General features: G+C 38.0%; 2 protein-coding genes across 2 annotated transcripts in view; one reads left to right on the forward strand and one right to left on the reverse strand.

The window, feature by feature from the left end:
* LOC121426862 (polypeptide N-acetylgalactosaminyltransferase 1-like) overlaps window positions 1–24,046 on the reverse strand; it is a 28,356-nt gene extending 4,310 nt beyond the window's left edge. The window contains exons 1-8 of the mRNA XM_041623267.1: window positions 23,792–24,046; window positions 13,402–14,111; window positions 10,487–10,704; window positions 4,748–4,914; window positions 3,572–3,827; window positions 2,616–2,732; window positions 1,979–2,096; window positions 1,260–1,360 (exon numbers count right to left, since the gene is read on the reverse strand). Of these exons, the coding sequence (XP_041479201.1) occupies window positions 1,260–1,360; window positions 1,979–2,096; window positions 2,616–2,732; window positions 3,572–3,827; window positions 4,748–4,914; window positions 10,487–10,704; window positions 13,402–14,091 (1,667 nt within the window). The 5' untranslated portion in view covers window positions 14,092–14,111; window positions 23,792–24,046. The remainder of the gene's footprint in view (window positions 1–1,259; window positions 1,361–1,978; window positions 2,097–2,615; window positions 2,733–3,571; window positions 3,828–4,747; window positions 4,915–10,486; window positions 10,705–13,401; window positions 14,112–23,791) is intronic.
* On the forward strand, window positions 7,208–10,473 carry LOC121426861 (BTB/POZ domain-containing protein kctd15-like). Its single transcript, XM_041623266.1, has 2 exons — window positions 7,208–8,110; window positions 9,169–10,473. The coding sequence occupies exons 1-2, from the start codon at window positions 7,588–7,590 to the stop codon at window positions 9,729–9,731; spliced, it is 1,086 nt and encodes a 361-aa protein (XP_041479200.1). The 5' UTR covers window positions 7,208–7,587; the 3' UTR covers window positions 9,732–10,473.
* Window positions 24,047–24,908: the final 862 nt, after the last annotated feature.

A 24,908-nucleotide genomic window follows, 5' to 3' on the forward strand; every position in this document is an offset into this window, starting at 1 on the left:
CTGTCCGAGAACGAGTCCGGCAAAAACGGATTCGAGTCCGAGGCCCGACTCGAGTCACGCATCACTGTATAAGAATTTCATTTACTATAATAGTCGATCGCCTCATATGTGTTTTTTTTTATCATGATTACTACTTGTGGGATATGTAACAAGTCCTCAATAAATAATGTTCTGAATTGAGATCTATGCATGAATTTTCCGTATCCGGACATCTACCCCCTGGACATCCACCCCCCGGACATCCACCCCCCGGACTTCCACCCCCCGGATATCTACCCCCTTAGGACAAGTACCCCCTAGGACAAGTACCCTCTAAGACATCTACCCCCCCCCCCCCGGACATCTACCCCCCGGACATCCACCCCCCGGACATCTACCCCCCGGACATCTACCCCCCGGACATCCACCCCCCGGACATCTACCCCCCGGACATCCACCACCCGGACATCTACACCCCGGACATCCACCCCCTTAGGACAAGTACCCTCTAGGACAAGTACCCTCTAGGCCATCTACCCCCCGGACATCTACCCCCCAGACATCCACCCCCCGGACATCTACCCCCTGTCATTTTTTGTCATATTGCTCGTTCGTTACGATCGCTCACATACGAGCAAAAATATATATCTTATCAATTCAAAATCAATTTAAAGATGAGGGGGTAGATGTCCGGGGGGTAGATGTCCTAGAGGGTACTTGTCCTAGGGTGTACTTGTCCTAAGGGGGTGGATGTCCGGGGGGTAGATGTCCGGGGGGTGGATGTCCGGGGGGTAGATGTCCGGGAGGTAGGTGTCCGGGGGGTAGATGTCCGGGGGGTAGATGTCCTAGAGGGTACTTGTCCTAGAGGGTACTTGTCCTAAGGGGGTGGATGTCCGGGGGTAGATGTCCGGGGGTGGATGTCCGGGGGGTAGATGTCCGGGGGGTAGATGTCCGGGGGGTAGATGTCCGGGGGTGGATGTCCGGGGTAGATGTCCGGGGGGTGGATGTCCGGGGGGTGGATGTCCTAGAGGGTACTTGTCCTAGGGGGTAGATGTCCTAAGGGGGTAGATGTCCGGGGGGTAGATGTCCGGGGGGTAGATGTCCAGGGGGTAGATGTCATAGAATCGAATTTTCATGCCCTGCATATTATATAGTCAAACGTGCTCAGGACGGATGTACCTATCTATTTGTTGCACGATTCTGAACAATAAAGTGATGGCTGAAAAACCCGGTATAATATGACATTTTCAATACATTGCCACGAAAATATGTGTACTTACTTCAAATTTCCTCCTGGGAATTTATAAGGCTGTTTCTTCCTGAATATATGCGCCACGCGAGAACAAGGATGGATTTCTAGGGTGCCGCCACACATCCAGATCTTTTATTAATAAATAAATGATATGAAAGGTAACAGAAATAATAGAGTTATTGCGCTTTTCTGTCTTCACCAGTTTTCGCTTATAATCTTTCTGTCTTCTTCAGATTTTGCTGAATTTTCTAGTTACATTTCACACGAAGATCAACCCAAGGAGTCTATTTAAACTCTTGACAGTTTTCGACAATGTGATTGGTGAAAAAAATATTATTTGGAGACCCCAAAAGTATATACAAATTTGGCCCTCAAAATCAATGTGTATCTACATGATCTATGTGCATGGTCCTGTTCTGGGATGCTGTTATACACCTAAGAATGCTAGCAGCTACTATATAGAAATCATGTAGAAATTTGATTAAAATCCCCTTCATTTTCAAGCGGAAACTTTTTATTGGGGGGGGGGAGGTGCTTGTATTTTTTTCGAATTCAGCACCCCCTCTTCAAAAATCGTTCCCAGGCTCATGTCTATGTGCACAAACTCAAGTAAATCAACCAACCTTTTCCTTATTTTGGGAACCTTTTAAGTTTCTTCAAAGAAGCAGAAAACGGATCAAAACATTTCTTTAGAAACGGAAACAGTTCTAAGGGAATATGATTACGACGTCATACATGATGTCATACCTTAAAGGAGAGTTCGAGGTTCTCAGCTCCCCAGATATCGAAGCCGGGGTCGTAGGTGCCTATATTGTAGAAGAAACTCTTATCGATTGAGAACAGACCACCCGCCATCGCTGGTGATCTAGGATGATAAAGATGAAAAAATATTTATTATTATTTTTTCTCATTGGTTTTCTTTCCGTCCTAAAAAATATACAATATATATGTATTAAAAAAACACAAAGAATAAAGTAAATAATATTATATGATGGAATGAATTCTTGACATTGACAAGTGCATATAAAGTTAATGCTCTTAAGAAGATAAAAGGCAAAGTGTCAAAGGCAAAAGACAGTTAGAAATCACATCAACAGCTGCACCAATAATGTGCCCAACTGGTCTTCCATGCGGACCAACAACAGCAATTTTAAGCAAGTCACAAACAAATGTTTAAAAGTTTAAACAACGCGTTGTTAAAGTAGCGTAATGTTATTACTGTTTTCATTATTTTTATTATTATCATTATTACTATCATTATTATTACTATGATGATTATTATTATTATCATTATTACTATTATTATTATGATGATGATAATGATGATGATTATCATTTTTATTATCATCATCATCATAATTATCATTATCAACCAATAAATTACCTGATTGGCCATGATTGGTCCTCTCTCCTCCTCGCCTCATAATCGGGCATGGCATTCCAAATGAATCTCATTTCCCAATTAAAAGCACCAATGATTCCTTGTCCCGAGTCCGAATAGCTGAAAAATAGAGATTGCAATCGGAATTTTCAAAACATGCACAGCAAAAACTGTGGTGTTATCCGGTGTACATAGAGGACCACATTAGTTATTTTACACCGGTGTTAAATCGGTGGTGTTAGTTTTACACCTATAGGTGTTATTACAGCACTTATGGTTGTTACATTTACACTTTTTGGTGTTATGTTCAATCTCTAGGGTGTTATTTTAACACCTCAGGGTGTGGTCCTCTATTAACACCAATGGTGTCAGTTTTAACACCACAGTTTTACAGTGTGCTGCTGTTGCTTATGCAATTGATAAAAATATAACAAAAATCATTATTGATGAACAATAACTGTAATAACCACTGTCATGCGTCATAATTTGAAGGTAAGAATTACCGTGATAAAAATAATCGGTGACAAATTGAGTCTACAATTTTGTTGGGCTAAGTTTTGGATGCTGTCATCACTGTTCCTTGAATTATTCGAGCGAGCGAAATGAACGATCAGAAATCGATATATTACGTAAAGCATTTGAATCATCATAGATATAACATTTGGATTGGGAACATTGAAATGGGAATAATTTAAATGTAATCATGTTAATGGTATACCGTTGCACCAGCGAAAACGACTCCAAAACGTGACTGAATGCCATTAGTAAAAATATCCGTCAGGGGAGCTTTCCATCAACATCTTTGTACAAGAGGTCAGATCTTCCAACTTTCCTTGATTTTGATTGACTGAGAAGCAATGTTACTATAGTAACTGACGGATAATCATAAAACCGGACTCTTGGACTCTTCGTTGCTGGTGTGACTGTATAGCATAAATGGGGGTGGTTATTGTTCATACCCGAACGTGGTTTCGTCGATGGCGTCGATGGATGGGCATACTACGTTGGTCTTGTCGTCGTGGATACGCTGTAAAAGCGGCTCGAGCCAGCCGACGTTGCACTCGACGTGCGAGTCGAGGAAGGTTAGGACCGGTCCCTCGGCCATCTCCGCCCCGATTATCCGGGCGCGTATCAGGCCTTCACGCTGGCCGAGGCGAACGATCTTTACCTTTGGAAATCTCTTCATGTACTTGTCAAGTGGTTCCTTGAGGTATTCTGGTTGTCCCAAAGATGAAAAAAAGATGAAATGGATCAAAGAAAGAAAGAAAGAAAGAAAGAATGAAAGAAAGAAAAATTTAAAAATAATAGAAAGATAAAAAAATAATAATGAAAACAGACAGAAGATGCAGGATATTTATTATTCCATGATACTTGATTACACTTATGTCTAAGTTTCATGAACTATAGATCAAATAACTCAAAGTTATGATGGCAATTCAGCAAATACCTTTAATATGGCAAAATTTGGTTGACCCTAAATGACCTTTGACCTTCATGTGACCTGAAACTCGCACAGGATGTTTGATGATACTTGATTGCTCTTATGTCCAGGTTTCATGAACTACTGAGATCTATAAACTTTTACAGTTATGATGGCGATTCAACAAATACCCAAACATGGCCAAAGTTTGTTGACCCAAGATGACCATTGACCTTCGTCATGTGACTTGAAACTAAGACAGGATGTTCAGTGCTATACCATTACCCTTATGTCTAAGTTTCATGAACTAGATCCATAAACCTCAAAGTTCAAAAACTTAACCTTGGTTAAGATTTCGAAGTTGATTCCCCCAATATGGTCTAAGTTCATTGATCCTAAATGACCTTTGACATTGGTCATGTGGCTTGAAACTCCAGCATGGTGTTCAGTAATACCTGATTACCCTTATGTTTAAGTTCATCGACTTGGTCTATGTACTTTCTTAGTTATGATGACATTTCAAAAACTCAACCTTGGTTAAGATTTCAATGTTGACGACGACAACGACGCCACCGCCACCGCCGTCAGAAAAGCGGCACCTATAGTCTTGCTCTGCTATATGCAGGCGAGACAAAATGGCGAAAACTTAAGAAAAGGAAAGGGAAAGAGTGATTTAGAGGAGGGGGATTTGATTTAAGAGGGGAACCCGGTTTACCTCTTTGACTGAAGTCATCGACCAGGAGGACCTCGGCGATGAGCTCTGGCGGAGATCGATTGAGCACGCTATGGACGGTCCGTAAGAGGGTGGACCACGACTCCTCCGTGAAACAGATGATGACGCTGGTCTTGGGGAGGTCGTTGGAATACTCCTTCGTTTTGCACCTGTATGTCGAAGTTGTAGTAAATTTATCATTTTAACTGAGTCAACCGGGTATTGTATTCTCTTACAGCAAGGGCGGAAATCTCTCCCCAAAGGTCGGGGGATAAGCGGCTGGTAAATTTGACAAGCAAAAAAGGGGGTTATTTCTGAAAATGTAAGGTCATTTCGACCAAAAATTAATTTGACAAGCCCCCCCCAAAAAAAACAAAAAAAAAAAATTAAGATCATCTCGTCCAAAATACATTTTTTTCATTTCGATTTTGGATGATGTATTTCATTCCATCATAGAAGACCGAAAAATAGTAGGGGGACACTTGATATTGTGCCCCCTACTATTTTGGGTAGGGGGCGCGTCCCCTGACCCCCTGGGATTTCCGTCCATGTCTTTCAGCAAGGTACATTCATATTTTTCAAAGGGGATGGGGAGGGGGCTTCCAAACATGGTGTTTATCTGAATAACAACAAGAAAAATCAAACAATCATAACGACATTTCAAAATCGTATGTAAAAGAAAAAAGTTATGATAGTCGCTTATTTAAAAAAGATATGCACAGCGTGGTCATGGATAGGGGAATCGATGATGTCAGTCACTCACTCACTATTTCCTTTGTATTTTATTGTGACAATTTTACCTTGATTTATTTCATTTGACAAAAAGTATAAGGAAACTCTTCAGTGAATCACAATAGGTTACCACAATGACAATACCAATTTTATTTCATATTATAATGAGAAGACGATCAATATGTTTCGTATTAATTTTCATATTTCATCTGAACTAAAATACCCCCCCCCCCAAAAAAAAAATAAAATAAAATGGTGAATGTCTGACGTCATCAGTAATAATGTGTACCTATATTTCAGGAAATATTGGAATTACAGCCCTGCCCCTAATTATGGTAAAGCACACTGGCGTAAATACAATCATGATGTCATACTAAAATTGTTGGGGGGGGGGGTAACACAATAGTTCTCCCCCCCACCCAAACAAAAACTTCTCTGCTTGAATTCACGCCAGTGGTAAAATGTTACTTCCCAGTTTGCAAATTATTAAATATTTACTCAGCATTTATCCTCCACACTGTATATGTGTATTGTTGAACATTGATTTCACTGCCGAAATCTGAACTGCAATGTCTCATTTGTTCCCTGTGTCTGTGATATTTGCAAAAATGAAGCCCCCCCCCCGAAAATCACCCCAAAATCAGTATTTACTGTTTCAATAAGTAAAAAATAAGACAATAATAGAAAATATAAAAGAGAAACGCTGCCCGAATTGGGTCTCATTTACAATTTCATAAACTTTAGATTTTCATTCCGTGATATCTTGACAATGACTATACGAATTTATTTTTCCCTGATTTTTTTTTATTCATTACGAACAATTTTAAATTATCAAATACAACGCACCTCAAAATAGAGATTTATAGATTTTTTTAATGAGAACTTTGTCATGTCAACCTTATCATTGTGTTGACTATCATTATTGTTATATATTAACAGGCTCTTACGTCATCGTGTATTATTTATCATTGTGGGGCCTGTGACACAAAGCTTAACGATCATCCTTGAACTATTTTTTTTACGTTTGATACTTTGATTGCATTGACTACTATGTTCAATCGATTGTGAAAATCAAGCGTACGATTAATTGCTTATCTTTGTGTAACCGGGCCCCTATATATATGATTCTGATTATCGAGCACACAGTGACAAACCGTCCTGGGATTCCCTGTGCGGGAAATTCCCAGGTCTTTTTCACAGACGTTTACACGGTGTGTAATAAAAAAAAAACGTAGTGGCGTTTAAAAGCGAGTGTGCTTCCCGGGTGAGGGAAGGCGATAAATAATTCATGCCACAAAGCTTTCGCAGTATGAAATTTAAAAAAGTTACGTGAGAAAATGTCAAATTCATGCTAATATATTACACTACCCATGAAAAGAATATGGTTTATCGGCTATAAACTAGGGGTAGGATGCCTACATCTGATACAACTCATCCGTCGTCGGTTATGATAGCAAAGAATATTTTTCCCCTATTTTTTTAACAAAAACTAATCACAACCTGATTATTAATTGAAAGAAAGCAAATAAACTATTTTTAGGCCCACGCCCATCGATTTTCCCGTTTCTTTTAATCGAAGGTCTAGCTGAAGGTAGCCTACATCATTGTCTTAGTCACGCATATTATGCATTGTATTTTAATAAGCCTACCGTGAATGTATTCTGCTTTTCTAGTACAAACACAGTTCTAGAATCAAAGCTATCTAATGCAGGATCCGGGTGCAGGATAGTGCCTGTTTCGGGGGTAACTGCTATCATGAATACACTGTTTAGCGGTGAGGTATTGCGTAATATCAGAATCATTTTCTGCGTCACCTTGTATACATTTCGCAATGTTTACAAAATCGCTCTTTTCCGCTCGTGCCAATTTCTCAAAACATCGTGTTCCGCACATTTTCACTTCATGACAGTTTGTTTTCACTCCTTCAGTTATTTCTACTCGACAAGCCTATTACGGTTTCTTCAGGTCTACGCTGAAAATATAGAAGGATAATTCAAAAGTGATATAAATAAGCGAAAGCTAGCTCAAGAAAACGCAAAATCATTTGAACCGTCGTGAAAAGGGAATCTCGTTCATCCAATCTGCTTTCCGATAGTATTTCAAAGCCAGGCATGGGGAATAAACACGGCAAGCTTGTGATCGTGGGTGATGATAACACAAAGTGGCGTTTAAAGAAATCTCGCAAGATACAGGATCCCCAAGGTATCGGGGAAACGCGGGAGAAAGCCGTGGAGAACGAGAAAGAGGACGAGAGCGTGAAGGAGAAAGGGGAAGAAAACGAGAAGCAGGAAGAAGAGGAAAACAACGATGAAAGTGAAAAGGGAATAAACCAAGAGGACGACCGCAACGGACAAGACTCCGTCGATCATGTCGATAAAGAGGAACACATCCAAGATCGAACAAACAGGACAAACGAAGAAGAAGAAGAAGGAGAACCAGGAGAGGACACTTCTGAGGGCTCGGATTCTCCACAGGTCCAGCCGAAGCCCGAGCCGAGATCCTTAGAGGAGTTTGTTGGCTTGAATGTCGGTGGTGTGGTTTACACGACAAGTCGCAGTACCCTGGTTCGATACCCCGACTCGATCCTGGGGGTGATATTTACCGCATCGGTCCCGACCCCCAAGGATAACCAAGGTAAGCTTGAAATGAAATGAATATAATACTGCCCTTTTATACGACAGGAAGCAAGTAATTAAATTTATTAAAAAAAATAAATTTCTGTATCTATTGAAACGGTCAGCACATATTTCCCGAAAAAGAAGAAAAAACACGATAAATATTCTGAAAGGACCACGCGCTTGCCTCCTCCTCAGCCCCGCCCCCCCCCCCCATTAAAAGACAGTTGATATGATAAATAAATTTGAATTGTAAATTTCGCGGATTCAATCTAAGCTCACAGTGGCAATTAACCACTGCAAACTTTTATTCATATTCAAAGTAAAATATAGTTCACATTGTTACTATTCAACACTTCCCGATTTCAATAAAAAAGGCACCTATACAAACACGACATGCACGAACCTAAGATCGCCCCCTAATGGCATGAATGGTGTTTTTTTTTCCAAGAATTAAAAAGATATATAAAAAAAAGGGAAATCGAGGAATAATGCAAAGAAAAATGAACGAAGAAGAAAAAAAAATAAGAGGACTCCGGGCCGCTTAACTCTACCCATCATTAATTCGAGAAAATGTATGACGTCATCTTCTGGTAAAATCTTGTCTTATCACCCCTATCGACGGGTCGGGTGGTCAGTGGGTAGAACATTGGACTCATGATCGCAAGGTTGTGAGTTCAAATCCCAACTCTGCCATTGTCTCCATTTTAATTAAAGACCCGAGAGTGATATATGTCGTCTATAACGTCAGCCACTATGATTGATTAACCTAGACGTAAAATTTTTCGTAGGTAATTTGGTTATATACCAGCTTGGCGTTTACCAGCAAAATGCTGTCCTGTCAAGTTCCTACGGGAGTTACAATAAACAGAAACATCATCTTTGCGCCGCCCCAGGTTCCAGGAATCCTCTCACAAATTCAGGGTTTCAAGTTTAGCACATGTGCGTCTTACTCCAAAATACAGAGCTTGATAAGCATGATAAGGAAGGCGTTAACGAAATCTCTTTATGAATACCAATGAACCTCAATATATTCATTATACAATTAAGTTCACATCGTTTTTAATTGTACCACAGGAAACTACATGATAGATGCAGACGGTCAGATGTTCCGATACATTCTGAATTATTTACGTCGTGGCACCCTCTCCCTACCTAAGGGTTTCGCAGAGTATCGTCTCCTCTATGAGGAAGCAGCCTTCTTCCAGCTACCAGACCTCAAGCAGCTCGTCTCCCAGCATATGTCGCAAATTATTCCAAGTCAGGCCTTGCCACAAGCACAGGTGAAGGTGGAGACAGCCCCGGAGACGTCAAAGTATGTCATCGAGATCTACGTCAGAGAAGACGACAACGTACCTCAGTCATGGCGGATCTACGGCAGCCTCAGCTTGCTGTCAAAGATTCCAACCCTGACTGACTACTTGCATAATTACAGGAAAGGAAGCCAGTGTCTTGAGTTCACCACGCAGCATCCGATGTTCCCTTCGAACACCTACAGAAGGTTCCCAAAGACCACTCTCTTCTATCACATCTTCGCCATCGGTTTCAAACTTCACACCTCTGACTCTTTGGAGATCGATGACGTAGACAATGACAGAGTCACTTGGCTAAGATACCTGTTCACGTCTACAACGTTATAATCCGGAGTATTGCTCATAGTAAACATTACTGGCCTTACTCTGATTTTGGTCGACTACAAGATCGCCAACTTTTAGTGAAGAGGTCTGTCCTATACTTGATGCGGGACAATCGTGAGTCCTGTGGTGTTTAGGAAAGCTGACACGGTATAAACTGCAATAATCATCCATATGCTATTGAGAACACACGTTTTTATACTTCTGCAAACTTAGGTGTATATCTACATTTTATAGAAAACAAAATACCACCTTATATATCTAATTCGCCTGGGTGAATTATATATAGTTATATTTCACATTCATTTTATATTTCAGATCACGTATTATTAAGCACAGCTGTACATCATTTCGGATTTTCGTTTTACCTTACTTTACATGGAAAGATTCATTAATGCATGCTTAAAGTGACCAAGCAGATTGACAACGGACCCCACTATGGTCCGGTTAAAGTATCCGAAATGTTCACAGGCATCGATTGCTTATCTCTTTTACGTGTATTCAAAACGGTGTGCTGCCATTAGGTTTTAGTGAGTGGAATAATTTCAAAACAAGAAGACAAATATTTCAGAAAAGTCGCAACTCGGGGCAATACATTTATGATACCAGAATCATGTTGGACAAGATCACTTTTTGTGTTAGTTTATGTTTGTTTGTATAGTCATGTAAATTCATGTAATCGATAAGGATCACAAAATTGTCGAGGGTTAATTTTTTCGAAGGTCGACTAGACCGTGAAAAAGGTTGACCTTTGAACTTACAAATCTGGCCTGACGTCCGGGAGTGACCGCTCCACCGAGATCATGTCACTGACGTACTCGTTGAAGTACGCATGCTCCCAACCTATCTTGACCTTCTCCTTCTCTTCCGGTTTGGTCTTGACCCCAATGCCATTTTCACCGGGACCATAGGGATCACGCGGTTTGGAGGTGACATCGATATTGCGGACAAGGTGCTTGCCCGGTTTAGCAGTCGATACCTGTCAAGAAAGAACGATATTGACTTAAATTTAGTTTTGAGTTGAATATAAAAATGTAAGTCATTTTAGTGATGTTGTTGCTTCTGTTATTTGAGTTTCATTAAAGGGTCTTGGATTTATCAAGGAGCGGAGGCACTACATAACATAAAAAACTGAGGTATTGACCGGGTTACATATCTGTAAAGAAAGTACGTTGTTGACGTAAATATAGTTTTGAGTTGAATCGAAATATATAAGTAATTTTAAAAGTTGTTGATTCTTTTCGTATTAATTTCGTTATATTGCACAGGGTATTGAAGTTTACAAGCTAGGATGACTACACACTAAGAAATAAAGGGTCAAAATTGAATCCCAAAAGGTTGATGCAAAATCAGCACCCTATGGGTTCAAAAATTGACCCCCTGATTTGGGGTTCAAAAATTGAACCCTGCAATTGGGGTTCAAAAATTGAACCCAGCGATTCAGTGGGTTCATTTTTGCACAATGCGGGTTGAAAACTGCATCCCTAAGGGTTCAAATTAAAATTAAGGGGTGTAGTTTTGAACCCGCAGGGTGCAAAAATGAACCCCAAACCACAGGGTTCAATTTTTGAACCCATAGGGTGCTGATTTTGCATCAACCTTTCGGGTTCAATTTTTAACCTTTATTTCGTAGTGTGTATACAACAGCAAAAACTGTTGTTTTGACCAGTTGACATACCTGTGAAGAAAGAACGTTAGTGACATAATTAAGGTTTGGATTGAATCAAAAATATTTTAAGTTAGTCAGTTGCTTCTGTTGATATGAGTTTAATTATTGTACAGGGTATAAGAGTTTTCAAGGTAAGAGATTTACATAGACGACCGACCACAAAATGACATTTTACCATGTTTAATACAGTCATGACAGTGTTAAATTTGTGATGTTAGTTCAACACCCATGAGCGATAATACAACACCTTTGGTCATAACTTTTACACTCTATGGTGTTATGTTCAATGTCTCGGGGATAATTTTAACACCTTATGGTGCGGTCTTCTAGTTCAACACCCATAGGCAATACTACAACACCTTTGGTTGTAACTTTTACACTCTATGGTGTTATGTTCAATGTCTCGGGGGTAATTCTAACACCTCATGGTGCGGTCTTCTAGTTCAACACCCATACTACGACACATTTGGTTGTAATTTTTACACGCTTTGGTGTTAGGTTCAATCTCTAGGGGGTAATTTTAACACCTCCGGGTGCGGTCTGACACCAACTGGTGTCAGCTTCAATACACCAGTTTTATGAATGTAGCCCTACAGCACAGGCCTACATTCATAGTCTATCCCATGTCAAAGGAAAGTGACTGTACACTGTTAGAAAATTTATCCTTAAAATAAAAGAAGTTCCTGCAGCAGAGTCTCGAGATCATCTGTAATCTTATTGAATTGCGTAATCTTACAGGAATTTGGTATTTGGTGTATGGAATCTTACAAATTTCCTTGAATAAAACACCCTTTTCCACTTTTTTTAACAGACCTGTTATGTTAAATTGCAGAAAAATTCCTGTTTTATGAATTTACAGAATGATTCTGTTATTGCTTTCTGCAAAATCTTCTGTTTATTTTCTGTAAAATCACGGGTTTTTTAACAGTGTACACTGTTGAATAACTTTACTTATTGTTAAACTCAAATTACACAAATTAGTAAACTCAAATTACAATTATTACAATTATTAAATTATTATTCATTATTAAAAATTATTGCAAATTATTAAACTCAAATTACAATTTGAGTTTAATTGGAAGTTTATAGAGTAGATGAGTTTCAAATTTAGAGGCAAGGTCAATTTGATTTGGGCCTTAAATTGTTTTCGATCTACACGGACCATCTGTAATAATATCAATTACGAAAAAAGTAACGAAGTTCTTACAAAATATTGATGTTATAGATTTGTCTACTGTCATACATGTTTGTTTTCAGTGTTCATCATTATTCTTTATGTTATCTATGGTTTGGAAAATTACACGAAAAAGTTCAAGTGTCTTAAAGGGTGTATCTCACTGAGGAGTGAATACCTACAACTGTAGCAATGGTTGGATTCGACAAATATATTATTATGTGTGTGTTCTTATTAGATAAGACTTGTTTAAATCGATTGTCAGTCCTCTGTTTAACGTGTTCGACATTCTTTTCTACTTGTTCAAATTTTGTAATTATTTTTTAAACGAATATATTTGTATATGTATTTACATTTGGAACGCTCTTGGCAATAGCATGACTGAAATAGTTACGTGAATGATTTTCAACATACCAATCAGAGATGATGATTCACGATAAATATTATCAGATATATAATATGATATAGTGTCGGTGTGTCTTTATGTGTATACGTGTGATTTGACCATGATTACTACATTTCTGGCTACTATGGGTCTGACTGAGACTACCATATTTGAGAAACAGAGGTAAAATAGACCGCTGATCTAGAGTTCATTAAGAATTTTCAACTGGAAAAGCCAAAGGCAAATCAGCTTCATAATAAGAGTTTTATATTCCCTTTTCATATTTGCATATACTGTCAGAGTGTCCAAACACGCAACCAGCATTTTACATAGATGGTGGGGCAAAATGTGGTGCAATTACAATATAATGGCGCATTTCTTTACAATCATGAATTATGCAAAGAATTGGAATCTGCTATTACTATAACAAACCTCATTATATACTTACTAATTTGTTTTGCGCTACATTATTTTCTTCTCTAGATTTTTCCGTGTCCTTCTGGGTATTACGTTTATTATCAATACTGGTATTTTGGTCTGACTTTGGACGGATGTCATTGGGTTTCAATTCATTTTTCGATGATCTCTCATTCTGGACCTTTTCGCTGCTCCCCTTTTCGTGTTTTCGAGCTTGGTCCAGCTCTTTCTTAAGGGATTCGATCTCCTTTAGCATCTCTCCTCTGACTTCCAGGAGTTTCTTTTCAAGGGAGTCGCCGACCTTATCGTCTTTACTCAGCTGCAAATGTTCTTTTGATGTATTGGAATGTAAGAGTTTATTTTTCAAGTCTTTCCCCCACGAGAATCTGCTTGGTTTCCGCTGCCCCTGTCCCTCACGCGCACCCAACATTCTCTCCGCGTCAGATGGGGTTTTGATTGCATGGCGCACGATGTCCTTCCGAAGCTGACTGTCCAACGCAGCTTCTCCTGAGAGCGCGTACAGTGGTTCCTCACCCCGCGCGTTTCGCTGGTGTCCGTCGTTTGTGGGGAGTTTATGCGTTGAACGATCGTTGTCCTCGGACAGCGAGGAATACATGACAAGGAAGAGCACATCGAGAGCAAACCAGAGGATGGATGTGTAGAGAATGGCAAGGAAGACCCGACTCGATGAGCCTTTTATTCCTTTGAGTCTCAGCGGCATGGCGGTGGTGGTTACTATCACTGCGAAAGAAACAAAAAAGAAAATTGATTAATGAAATAGCTTATTCGCGTGATTTTCTTGCTGGACATGAAGCGAACCGGAATACTCTAACACATTTTTGTTTCGATATTTTCTCATATTTTATCAGAATATGATAGTAATAATAATAATTAACTTTTATATAGCGCTTAATACAACAGTTTCTAAGCGCATTGGAAAGAGAGAAAAAAAAAAGAAGTAGCAAAATACAGTGAGAGAGAACAGGATATGGAATTAAGAGGACCGCTTAATGAGGTGAGATTTGAGCAGTGTTTTGAAAGAATCTGATATGGTATCATTCAGTATAATTAGGGCGATCAGCTTAGGACAAAGAACTGTAATGAAAGGGAAAGCAGCATTTGTATGCCTACAAACACAATGTATTTAAATAAATGAGATGTGAAGCTCTAAGAAGTACTAGTATAAGGGTGTGTGTGTGCGCACGTGAGAGGGATTATTTTTGGTTGTGCGTGTGTATGGGTGTGTTTTCACATGGGGGTGGATGCGTGTGCGTACATGCAAGCATCCTGATGTGGGTATTTTCATTTATATGTGTAAGTGTGAGAGCGAATGAGGGTGAGTGAGGGTGTGTATGTGTGTGCGAGAGATAGACAGACAGACAGAGATGGGGTGTGCATATGGGTGGTCGGGTGTGTGCATCCTCGTGTTGGTGTTTCTTATCGGATGTGCAGGAGTGTTAGGGTGAATGAGAGGGAGGGGAGGTGTGTGTGTGTGTGCGGGTGATTTGTCTTTGTGAACTGATGTTAATACGATGGTGGCTGCCGTGGAGTCAATGTGAGTGTATGTGTATCATATGTGGGAGAGACATGATATGTGGGTCTGTAGGAGGGAGGAAGCACGTGGGTGAGTTTTTGGGGTGCATGTGTGACTGTGTATTAAGTGTATGTGCTAGAGAGAGTGGGTGATTAGCAGGTGTGAACTTATGTAAATAAGATGGTGGGTCTCGTGTAGCCAATGTGTGTATGAGTAACATGTGTGGAAAAAAGGAACTGTGGGAGGAGGGTGTGTGTGTGTGCAAGAGAGAGAGAAGGTGAAACATAAAATGTCAGATACAGGCGGCTATAGAAAGAATTACAGAACAGAAAGAGGTTGAGGTAGACAGAAAGTGCAATTGTAGAAATTTAGAGAAGAGAGAACCAATAAAGGGAGAATTGGTGCGATAGGAGAGATAGAAAGGATAAGGGGGAAAGTGAGAGAGAGAGAGAGTCATTATGGCCGAAGAAAACCAAACCACCGCCTATATAAAATTATAGACCACAGATTAATTCATTTAGAAGCGGCATGCGTGTTAGGCTTGCTAATAATCGATGCACTCGTTTTGACGCTCTAAACGAAAGTGTGATCGGGAATTATCACAATCAATTACAATGCTAGTCTCTATCAAGGTCAAGGACAATATTTTTTTTCTCATAGATTAACATGCACCTCGGGATTACCATAATATACCGATATCCTATGTCTGCTGTTACTACAGTGCCACCAGAATTGGTTATCGCTATGAACATAGTGAATAATGGATATCGCTATAGGTCAAATTGATCCACGTAGCAACAGCGTGAGACAAATAACGTAAAATTACAATTCAGTTCATTATAGAGCTGATCAATACGCGTGTCATCATTGTGTAAAATATCAGAGGGAATTATTACATATAGAAGGGGCGTGATTAAACATTATTTTGGTAAATGCCTGTGTTTGTTGTTGTTTTAATTTAGGTGTTGATGACTCTAATATCAATTTGATGAGTTTCAATCTGTCCCGCGAGCGTTGACTTCATCACCCTTCAAACGTTTATTATTAAGTGTTCACACGACCGTTGCTAAATCTCTCCACTATGAAATAGTTTAATTTGTTCAATGATTGGACTTAATGAGGAAAAAATTGTCAAATGGTTTAACCTCCTGATCCTCAAATGGCACAAATACATGTGCATCAATAACGATTTGCCTTTCAGACCATGCATTGTATAGAGTGCAATAGGCAGTACACAGGGGAAAGATAACTGAAAAATACCATGGAAAATATTTTTACTGCATAAAAGAGAAACCTTTTACAAACTCCATGCAATTAAACGAATAAGAATAACGTTAACATTAGTTACCAAACATTGAATAACTAGAATGAGTGTGTATGTACCATGAGTACTACAAAAAAATCTTCAAGGTGTTTAATGTGTCTGCCTACCTTTCCATGTTTTTATTTGTGAGTTCTTTGGACAAACTGTTAAGGTTTAAAGTACAGTTTATATTATGAGAGGTGTATGGTTGGGTGGGTTTGTGGATGTGTCAATTGGCACAAATAGAAAAGAAGTACAAGTAGTAATGCTAAAGCTCGCAGTAGTAGTAGTAGTAGTAGTAGTAGTATAGTAGATTGGTAGAACGATTACATGCAATATGATAAACAGATATACATACATATAAACACACACACACCCTCACGCTCACACACACACCACACACACACACACACACATATATACATATATATAGTGTGATGATAAGTTTACTTCTATCAATCGCTGTTGAGTTGTGAATATTAATAATGGTGTCCTGCGTCATCTGTTGAGTTGGTCACGCCTCATCTCATATATATATCAATGAAATTCAACATTTATTTTTCTTCCGTTTTGACATTTCATCCAGTTTTCATGTAAAAATATACAAAATCAATAATAACATGAATATAGTACAAAAACAATGAATGTAAAATACAGTATGTAGATTATGTACATGGAAAAATAAATGAATAAATGATTAAATACAAAACTAAATGAATCAGCCAATTAACATGATAAAAGATAGAGATGATTTGTTGTTACAGTCAATTTTCTATACTCGTGTCTATCCATTTCACAATTTTGAAATTTTATTCTATTGTAATGCAAAATAAATTGTAAATCAGCAATAACAAACATGGGAACATTTCACATGAAATTCATGATTTCAATTATGTCTTTGTTCTGCGCTCAAATGCCGAATTCACTTATTCATGGGGCATCAGACAAAACTGTATGTTGTTTGCACATGGTGTCTGGCTCTTCATACGATGGCGCCTCTTTACGCTATACACAGTCAGATCAACACAACCAATTCTAAACTGATCGACAGTACGCCATTGGAAATAACGTAATAGATTTGGTCGGTCTGGAGACGGTTTTCTCTGGTGTGACAGGCTGTGGCCTTACTTTGGAGGCTCCATTAATTCGTCTCATTGGGATCATTTCACGAATCAAATATGTTCTTAGCCAATCGAAAGCAAGTATTTCGGTAGCTTATAGCATTAGGCATTGAGAATCACCGATATGCTTCGTGAAACGCTTCTGAATGTCTCACGCTGTGCTAATTGTATCCATTTTCTACGATCATATAGGCCTACTCTACTTTGTACTTCCAAAAGACTCGATAGTATTAAAAAAATATTGACTTTGATTTATCTTTCCTAATACAGTCAGATCAACACAACCGATTCCAAACTGATCGACAGTACGCCATTGGAAATAACGTAATAGATTTGGTCGGTCTGGAGACGGTTTTCTCTGGTGTGACAGGCTGTGGCCTTACTTTGGAGGCTCCATTAATTCGTCTCATTGGGATCATTTCACGAATCAAATATGTTCTTAGCCAATCGAAAGCAAGTATTTCGGTAGCTTATAACATATTAGGCAGTGAGAATCACCGATATGCTACGTGAAACAATTCTGAATGTCTCACGCTGTGCTAATTGTATCCATTTTCTACGATCGTATAGGCCTACTCTACTTTGTACTTCCAAAAGACTCGATAGTATTAAAAAAATATTGACTTTGATTTATCTTTCCTATAAGATTGTTTTTCATTTCTTCAATATCACTTCAATAATCATAAAAAGCATGCATATACGCCAACGCACACGTGGTCAGATTGGCCAATTCATGCCGGGTAAGATCCCTTTGTTACGTAATAATAAGAAGGTGCTTTCAGAAGATTTTCCCCCGAGGTAAGTTATTCATCGGCCAATTTAATAATGTATCTTCTTTTATAAAAATATTTTGAGGCATTATTCATACAAGTAGCCTCGTATAAGCAGGCACCCACGCACAAACACGGATGCACTACCCCCATACTGTGTAATGTCCAGTCACACACCCGAAAGAAACTCCAAAGCGATCCATGGTATCTCATTGGGAAATAACATAATATCTTTGGTCGGACTTGAGATAAGTTTCATCGGTGTGACTTTCCTTATTTAACGTGTTTATGGCAGTATCGAGAATAAACTCAATATAGGTATACACTTGAGAATATTTCCCTCGATGACTTATTCAACTGTTTGACGTTATACTTGCGTATAATGGGGAAATTTGTAATAATAATGATGACTTATACTTATATCGCACCAAATCAACTCTGTATAGAGTGATTATGGCGTATAGTAGCGTGTGCACGTAACACAATGGCGCGCATTACTTATTGAGAAGATAAAAAAGATTCCCACAATTTTACCTTAAAACTGTTGGCAAAATATTACCCACTCCGTTAACATACAATTGACTAACCCCAAAGATACAGAATGATGATGATGGTGATGATGATACTAATAATAATGATGAATATATTCACGATAATAATGATAACCATAATGATGACATGGACGATGATGATAATGTAATATAATAATGATAATAATAATAATAATAATCATAGCAATTATAACAATTGCAAATTCATATTGCGCAATTTCGATATAGATATAGAGTCACGGAAAATTATGAGACGTAATGATTTTAAGATAACATTTTATTTCTTTGAAATGACGAAATGGAGGTGAACTGTTCGGTGCAGCAGCAAAGAATACTCCATCATACCCGCTTCCTTTTGTTCTAGTTTAGTTTAATTTCTTTTAAATCGTTCTAATCATAGAACTCTTTATGGAAAAAAATCAATATTCTCTTGATGGATATTGAAAATTATTTACAGCTCAGCACTCAATAAGATGAACGTGGCATTTTTTTTTCTACTTTTAGTAAAATACCTTCGATCTCGTGCAGTCATTTTACAGCTGTTGTAGGTTAAATAGCGATTCCGTCAATATCAGTTAACCACTCACAATTGAACTATTAGGAACGGTGCTTCTAGACGGTGTTTATTTAATGAATATGTAATTCATCACAATCCTCTCGAAGGGAAATGGAATGAAGAGGAAAATATGGCCTTGTGTTTGCTAAAGGGAAGGGGGTGGTATAATAAGGTTGGGAGTTTTGACGAAATGGCAGCATTTTAAAAGTTGGGTGTGATCTCTTTTTTATAATTGAAAATTACAAATTAATTCACAATTGAAAAAAAAAACTCAAATTCATAAAAATGCACAAATCAATGTTTACTACAAGACATTAATCAACGAAAAGAGATTTATATGTTTACTATATAAGACATTAATCAACGAAAATACATTAATATCACATTCACTGTAAAAATGAGGTGTTGAAGTTGGCGTTGGCGGCGGAAGCCAAAAATTTTAGGAGGGGACAAGCCGAAATTGTTTGTTTGACAAGCAAAAAAAAAATAGGTTCTCAACCCAAAAATTTTAGGGTGGACGTAGGAAAATAAATTGACAAGCCAAAAAAAAAAAAAAAAGAGGTCATCAACGACAAATTTAGGGGGGGAACCGTCCCCCTCCTCAAATTTAGGGGGGGGACACGTCCCCCCCTTCCCCCCCCCCCCCCCCCCGCTTCCGCCGCCTATGTTGAAGTTGGCGTTAGTTGGTGAAATAGAGGACCACAAACTGAAATATTCCATTCAAACACTATGCAGATTGCATATACCTGTAACCCCAAAAGTAACAACCAAAGGTGTTATGATAACACCCATATGTGTTGTACTAATACCAAAATTTAACACCAGAGTAAAATGACTGGTGCCTTCCTCTATTTACACCAATCGACAACAAGGTTTTACCAGTGTATTTTAGACCAAGATATTATATGTTGGAATTATGTTTATATTAGAGACATTTCAAATTTTGTATCAAAATGTAAGTTTTCTATTCATTCAAGGGAACCTACATAAAGAAGTTATGCCCTCCAGAAGGTTCCATTTATATTTCACTATGCTGCCATGCAGTTTTCCTTACTTTACTACTTGAAATTTGAAATGATATCAACTTTGGATCAATTAATCGATCGATCAATATTAGGAAATGAAGTAAAATCCTTCTTCCATGAATACTAGTATATAGAAAATGAGTCCTTGCCAATCGTTAAATATTTTCAATAAAGGTTTTTTTTCCACACGTACCTTTTGATTACTAAATCGAGGTAATAATTTAACACTTGTGGATGGTCAAGGTTTTTGGATTTTTCTCCTTTTCCAATCTTTCATAATACTTTAATAATCCCAGCCCCTCTGCATTATTATTCTTGTGTTATTATTGCTTTCTATTGAATCCTGTGTAATTGTGTCCCGCAACTTCATCATAATAGGCTTGGTTCGTTCGTTTATTAATAAGAAGCAAAAAAGATGCTTCTTCATTATTATCTACCGAGAAATTCAAATTTATAAAGGGAAAAATACAAGGGTAATTAATTCAATTCGATTTGAACAAATCAATCAGGTGACCCTCAGCTAATTGCTTCATATAGACGTATAGACAAAGATGTATAAAACTCAAATGAAAGGCGATGATGCCGTTTTCTTTTCTTCCTTCTTCTTCCTCTTCCTTTTTCCTCCTCTCCTTCTTCTTTTTTTCTTCTTCTTCTCCTTCTTTTACTCAGGGCATCGATCCATTTTTCAGATTGGGGGGAGGGCAAAATCATTAACGTTCCAAAGGCGCTGGACCGTACACGACACCCCCACATACACACACACACACACATATATATATATATATATATATATATATATATATATATATATATATATATATATGACTCATGAGACACAGACACGTATCTCACCTACAAATTAATGAGAGCGCGAAGCGCGAGCTGATTTTTTTTTTAGTATACTGACAGGAAAAGCGTACCTGTTTAGAACTATTTGTAGTAACTCATGAGGAGGATACATATCTCACTGCACAGATAGTACGAGTGCCGAGAGTAAGCTAAAATTTCTTTATATTCTGACTTGAAAGCTTGATATTCTAAGAATTTTTGGTACCAATGATTAAGATTGGTATCTAAGAGAAGAATAGATGCGAAGCGAGCTGAAAAATTTGATTTTTCGATCTGAAAAAATGACAGTTTAATGGACGGTTTAACAAGATATATATCCAAGAAAAGATTATTGTAAATCGAAGCAGGAGTTCTTTTGAGGCTTTAAAGTGAAAACGGGACATTTGCATTCACCTATTTAATCATGAAAAGTATGGGTTTTTGCTACAGAAATGATGCAAGCGCGAAGCACGAGCTGAAAATTTTTATATTCAAATCAGAAAAGCGGGCATTTGAGCACGATTTTAAATAAAGAACGAGTTGTGTATCTCATTCTCGCTTGCTGAACATTACAATTTTTTTTTGCCATATCCAGAATTATTTGGGGGGGGGCAAAATTATATGTTTGCCCCCCCAAAAAAAATATTTTCATTGGTGGGGCGATCGCCCCCCCCCCCTGCCCCCCAGGATCGACGCCTCTGCTTTTACTTTTTAATTTTTCTTCCTCTTTTTTCTCTACTTCTCACCAACTTACTTTCACCCCTGCATGCCTTGTACATATACCCTTTATTTCTCATACGTTTATTGTTTTCGAAAATGTATGATTATATTCCGCATATATATATATATGTGTGTGTGTGTGTGTGGTGTGTATGTGTGTGTGATGGTGTGGGTGTGTGTGTGTGTGTATAGCAGCATACAGACATCTTATCATCATTCACAGGGACATGTTTAGAGGCATTAAGTTACTGCAGAAAGTTATCACTGGTTTATTTTTGTTTGTTTATTAACAGTTTTCTATATTATAATATATTTTTCATCTTCGTGCAAATATATTAAAAATTATTGGAAACCGAATTTCTTTGTATACATACATTGGCAAATAGAATAATCTTTAAACTTTACTCTGGCAAAATTACAGAAAGACAAGTCTGAGTAGAGTCCTATCTTTAATTTTGAATCTTATAAATTTAGACCATCTTCAGGAGGTGACCGTTATATTATTAAAATCATGATTTAAAAACATCTGTTCTTGTTCAATATCATGAAGAAAGTGATCTATTAAATTAAAATTTTTCATTTAACATATCATTTTGCTCTAGACATAAAATTCCCCCTAAATTTAATAGTTTTAAAAACCATTGATGGTAAAACACACCAATCGTGTTATTTTTTAAAGTAGAAATATCATCTTACGCTAAGAAACAAAAATTTTGCCACATTTGAGTTGATAAGAAATACTGATCCGTATATTAACAGTGTGTGAAAAAAAACATCTGCTCCTAATTAGCACAAATAGACAATGATTAATCAATTTTCAATCTGAAATCCAATATATAGGGCGTTTGCGCGGTCATCAAAAATCGTATTTTTGGTCGGCACTTTTTTTTCCTCTGCAATATCACAGCGTATTGCACGATGCGCCGATATCCTTACACGGTCGAACGAATACTAATCATTAAAGATCGTCATAATTATCACAATTGGATGTATTTTCTCCATGCGATACCATATTCCACTAGTTAGGGGAAGTATTGTACTCATCTACAATTTGTGCATTATAGCCAAGCTGGTGGAATATTTCCGATATCTGATTCTAAGCCATCAAAATATAATACATTTATTCATGAAGAAATCAATATTTTCATATCCTTTATCTCTGAACAAAATACGTGTGGAGGAGGCATAACTTGGATCAAGATTACTTCAACGAAATGATTCGGTTACACGCCAACGCCCAACCTTAAATGTCAAGTTTAGCGTGAAATTGTAACTGTGTTTCCAATTAGAGAAAGTATGAAACGTTTTACGAAAATAAGATCTGAGACCACTCACATCCATAATGTCCCTGTATTGGCGTATGAAAATAAGAAAATATAAAGGGCAACTCGACCGAACTGAATACATTCGAGTATATACAGTGGCGTACCTAGGATTTTCCAAAGGGAGGGGGTGGCAAATTCGTCCGCCAAAAATTGACAAGCCAAAAAAAGTCTTCAACCACAAATAAAGGATTTCGTACCAGAAAAAAAATGCCAAGCAAAAAAATAGGTCTTGAAGTTCACCCCCTCCCTGCCTCCCCCCCCCCGTAGGTGCGCTACTGAGTATATACACTGTCAAAAAAAAACACCGATTTTACAGAAAAAAAAGATTTTGCAGAAAGCAATAACAGAATCATTTTGTAAATTCATAAAAACAGGAATTTTCTGCAATTTAACAGAACAGGTCTATTTAAAAAGGGGCAAAGGGTGTTTTATTTAAGGAAATTTGTAAGGTTCCATACACCAAATACCAATTTCCTGTAAGGTTACGCAATCTGGTAAGATTGCAGGTGTTCTCGAGACTCTGTTGCAGGAACTTCTTTCATTTTAAGGATAAATTTTCTAACAGTGTATATATTTACTACTTTTACCATTGTTTATTATTCAACTTTATTAGTAATTAAGAAAATCAACTTTTTAGTTTTGAGAGAAATTCTATATTAATTTTACAAATCAGTCACGATATTCTCACCTTTTAAAGATAACTTGAGCACCAGAATGATCTGAAAACCTCCATTAGAATAATATTTGAGTATGGTCAAATCTCGTCAGCGACATAGTTAAATCCAGGGAAATGCCACTGCTCCAGCCAGTGGCGACACGTTGCAGAAATGAAAAGATGAATATATTGAACCTTTGGCGTTCTAATATCGTATCAGCCTTCAGCAGACGACCGTCGGTGTGAGAGAGTGACGTCATGTTTTCTGGTTCCCGCGCACACCTGCGATGCAGAACGTAAAGAAAGACAAGCTTAAGAATGTTGCATGCAGCCTTCGTCATTTTAAACACGACGAAGGGCATCAGAAAATCCATGCATCAAATCAGCTTTTAATTATTATCATTATCATTTGTGGAAAAGTGTGTGATGCAGTGAACAAGATCATGGGGGGGAGTACATTCAAAAGTCTTTTTTTTTCATTTTCAGACCAAAAATGAATAAAAATGGACTGTCATTATCAGAAAAAATCAAGTATTCATTAATGGTCGAAGCTTCATGAATAATTCAAAAACGTCAAATGGGATCAAGAAAATGGTAAGAAGCTCTCCGGACCTCTAAATTGCAATATCAACACAATCATGGCTGTCCGTGCATGCATAAAGCCTACCATAAGTGTGCGTTATTAAATCAATTGATTTAGCCATGACGAGATTTTAATGAATAGGCATACTCGGGCAAACTATATATCATTGTATGGGGAAGGCTTGTTAATAATAAGAGTAACGAACGAAACACGTGTCGACCGGCCGGAGATGTGGTATTGATTATCACCATGATTATATTGTTTTACCCCCCCCCCCCCCGAGATGGTACATTATATAGTATGCTATCAACTCCACTGCAATACTATATGTCTTTCACTGGCGGATCCGGAGGGGGGGGCACAGCTGACCAGTGCCTCCTCTTTTGAGAGGCACAATTGAAATTTGTAATGTAAAAATGCCGCTAAAACTAAAACAGAAGTGTGCCCCCCCCCCCTTGAAAGTGAAGACCCTGTTTCTTTGCTTGTCATTTTTTCCTCCTATCTAATTTAACATACCAGCCCCCTCATAGCGTACTGTACTTATTTTAGATTTCATGCCTCTCTAAA

This window comes from Lytechinus variegatus, chromosome 13 (assembly GCF_018143015.1).
Source record: "Lytechinus variegatus isolate NC3 chromosome 13, Lvar_3.0, whole genome shotgun sequence".
Classification (NCBI taxonomy): Eukaryota; Metazoa; Echinodermata; class Echinoidea; order Temnopleuroida; family Toxopneustidae; genus Lytechinus; species Lytechinus variegatus.

Bases quoted from the DNA above. Each gene is read 5' to 3' on its own strand.
- LOC121426861 (XM_041623266.1), top strand. From the start codon at position 7,588: ATGGGGAATAAACACGGCAAGCTTGTGATCGTGGGTGATGATAACACA. The intron at 8,111-9,168 runs GTAAGCTTGAAA...ATTGTACCACAG, and splicing joins GACCCCCAAGGATAACCAAG to GAAACTACATGATAGATGCA.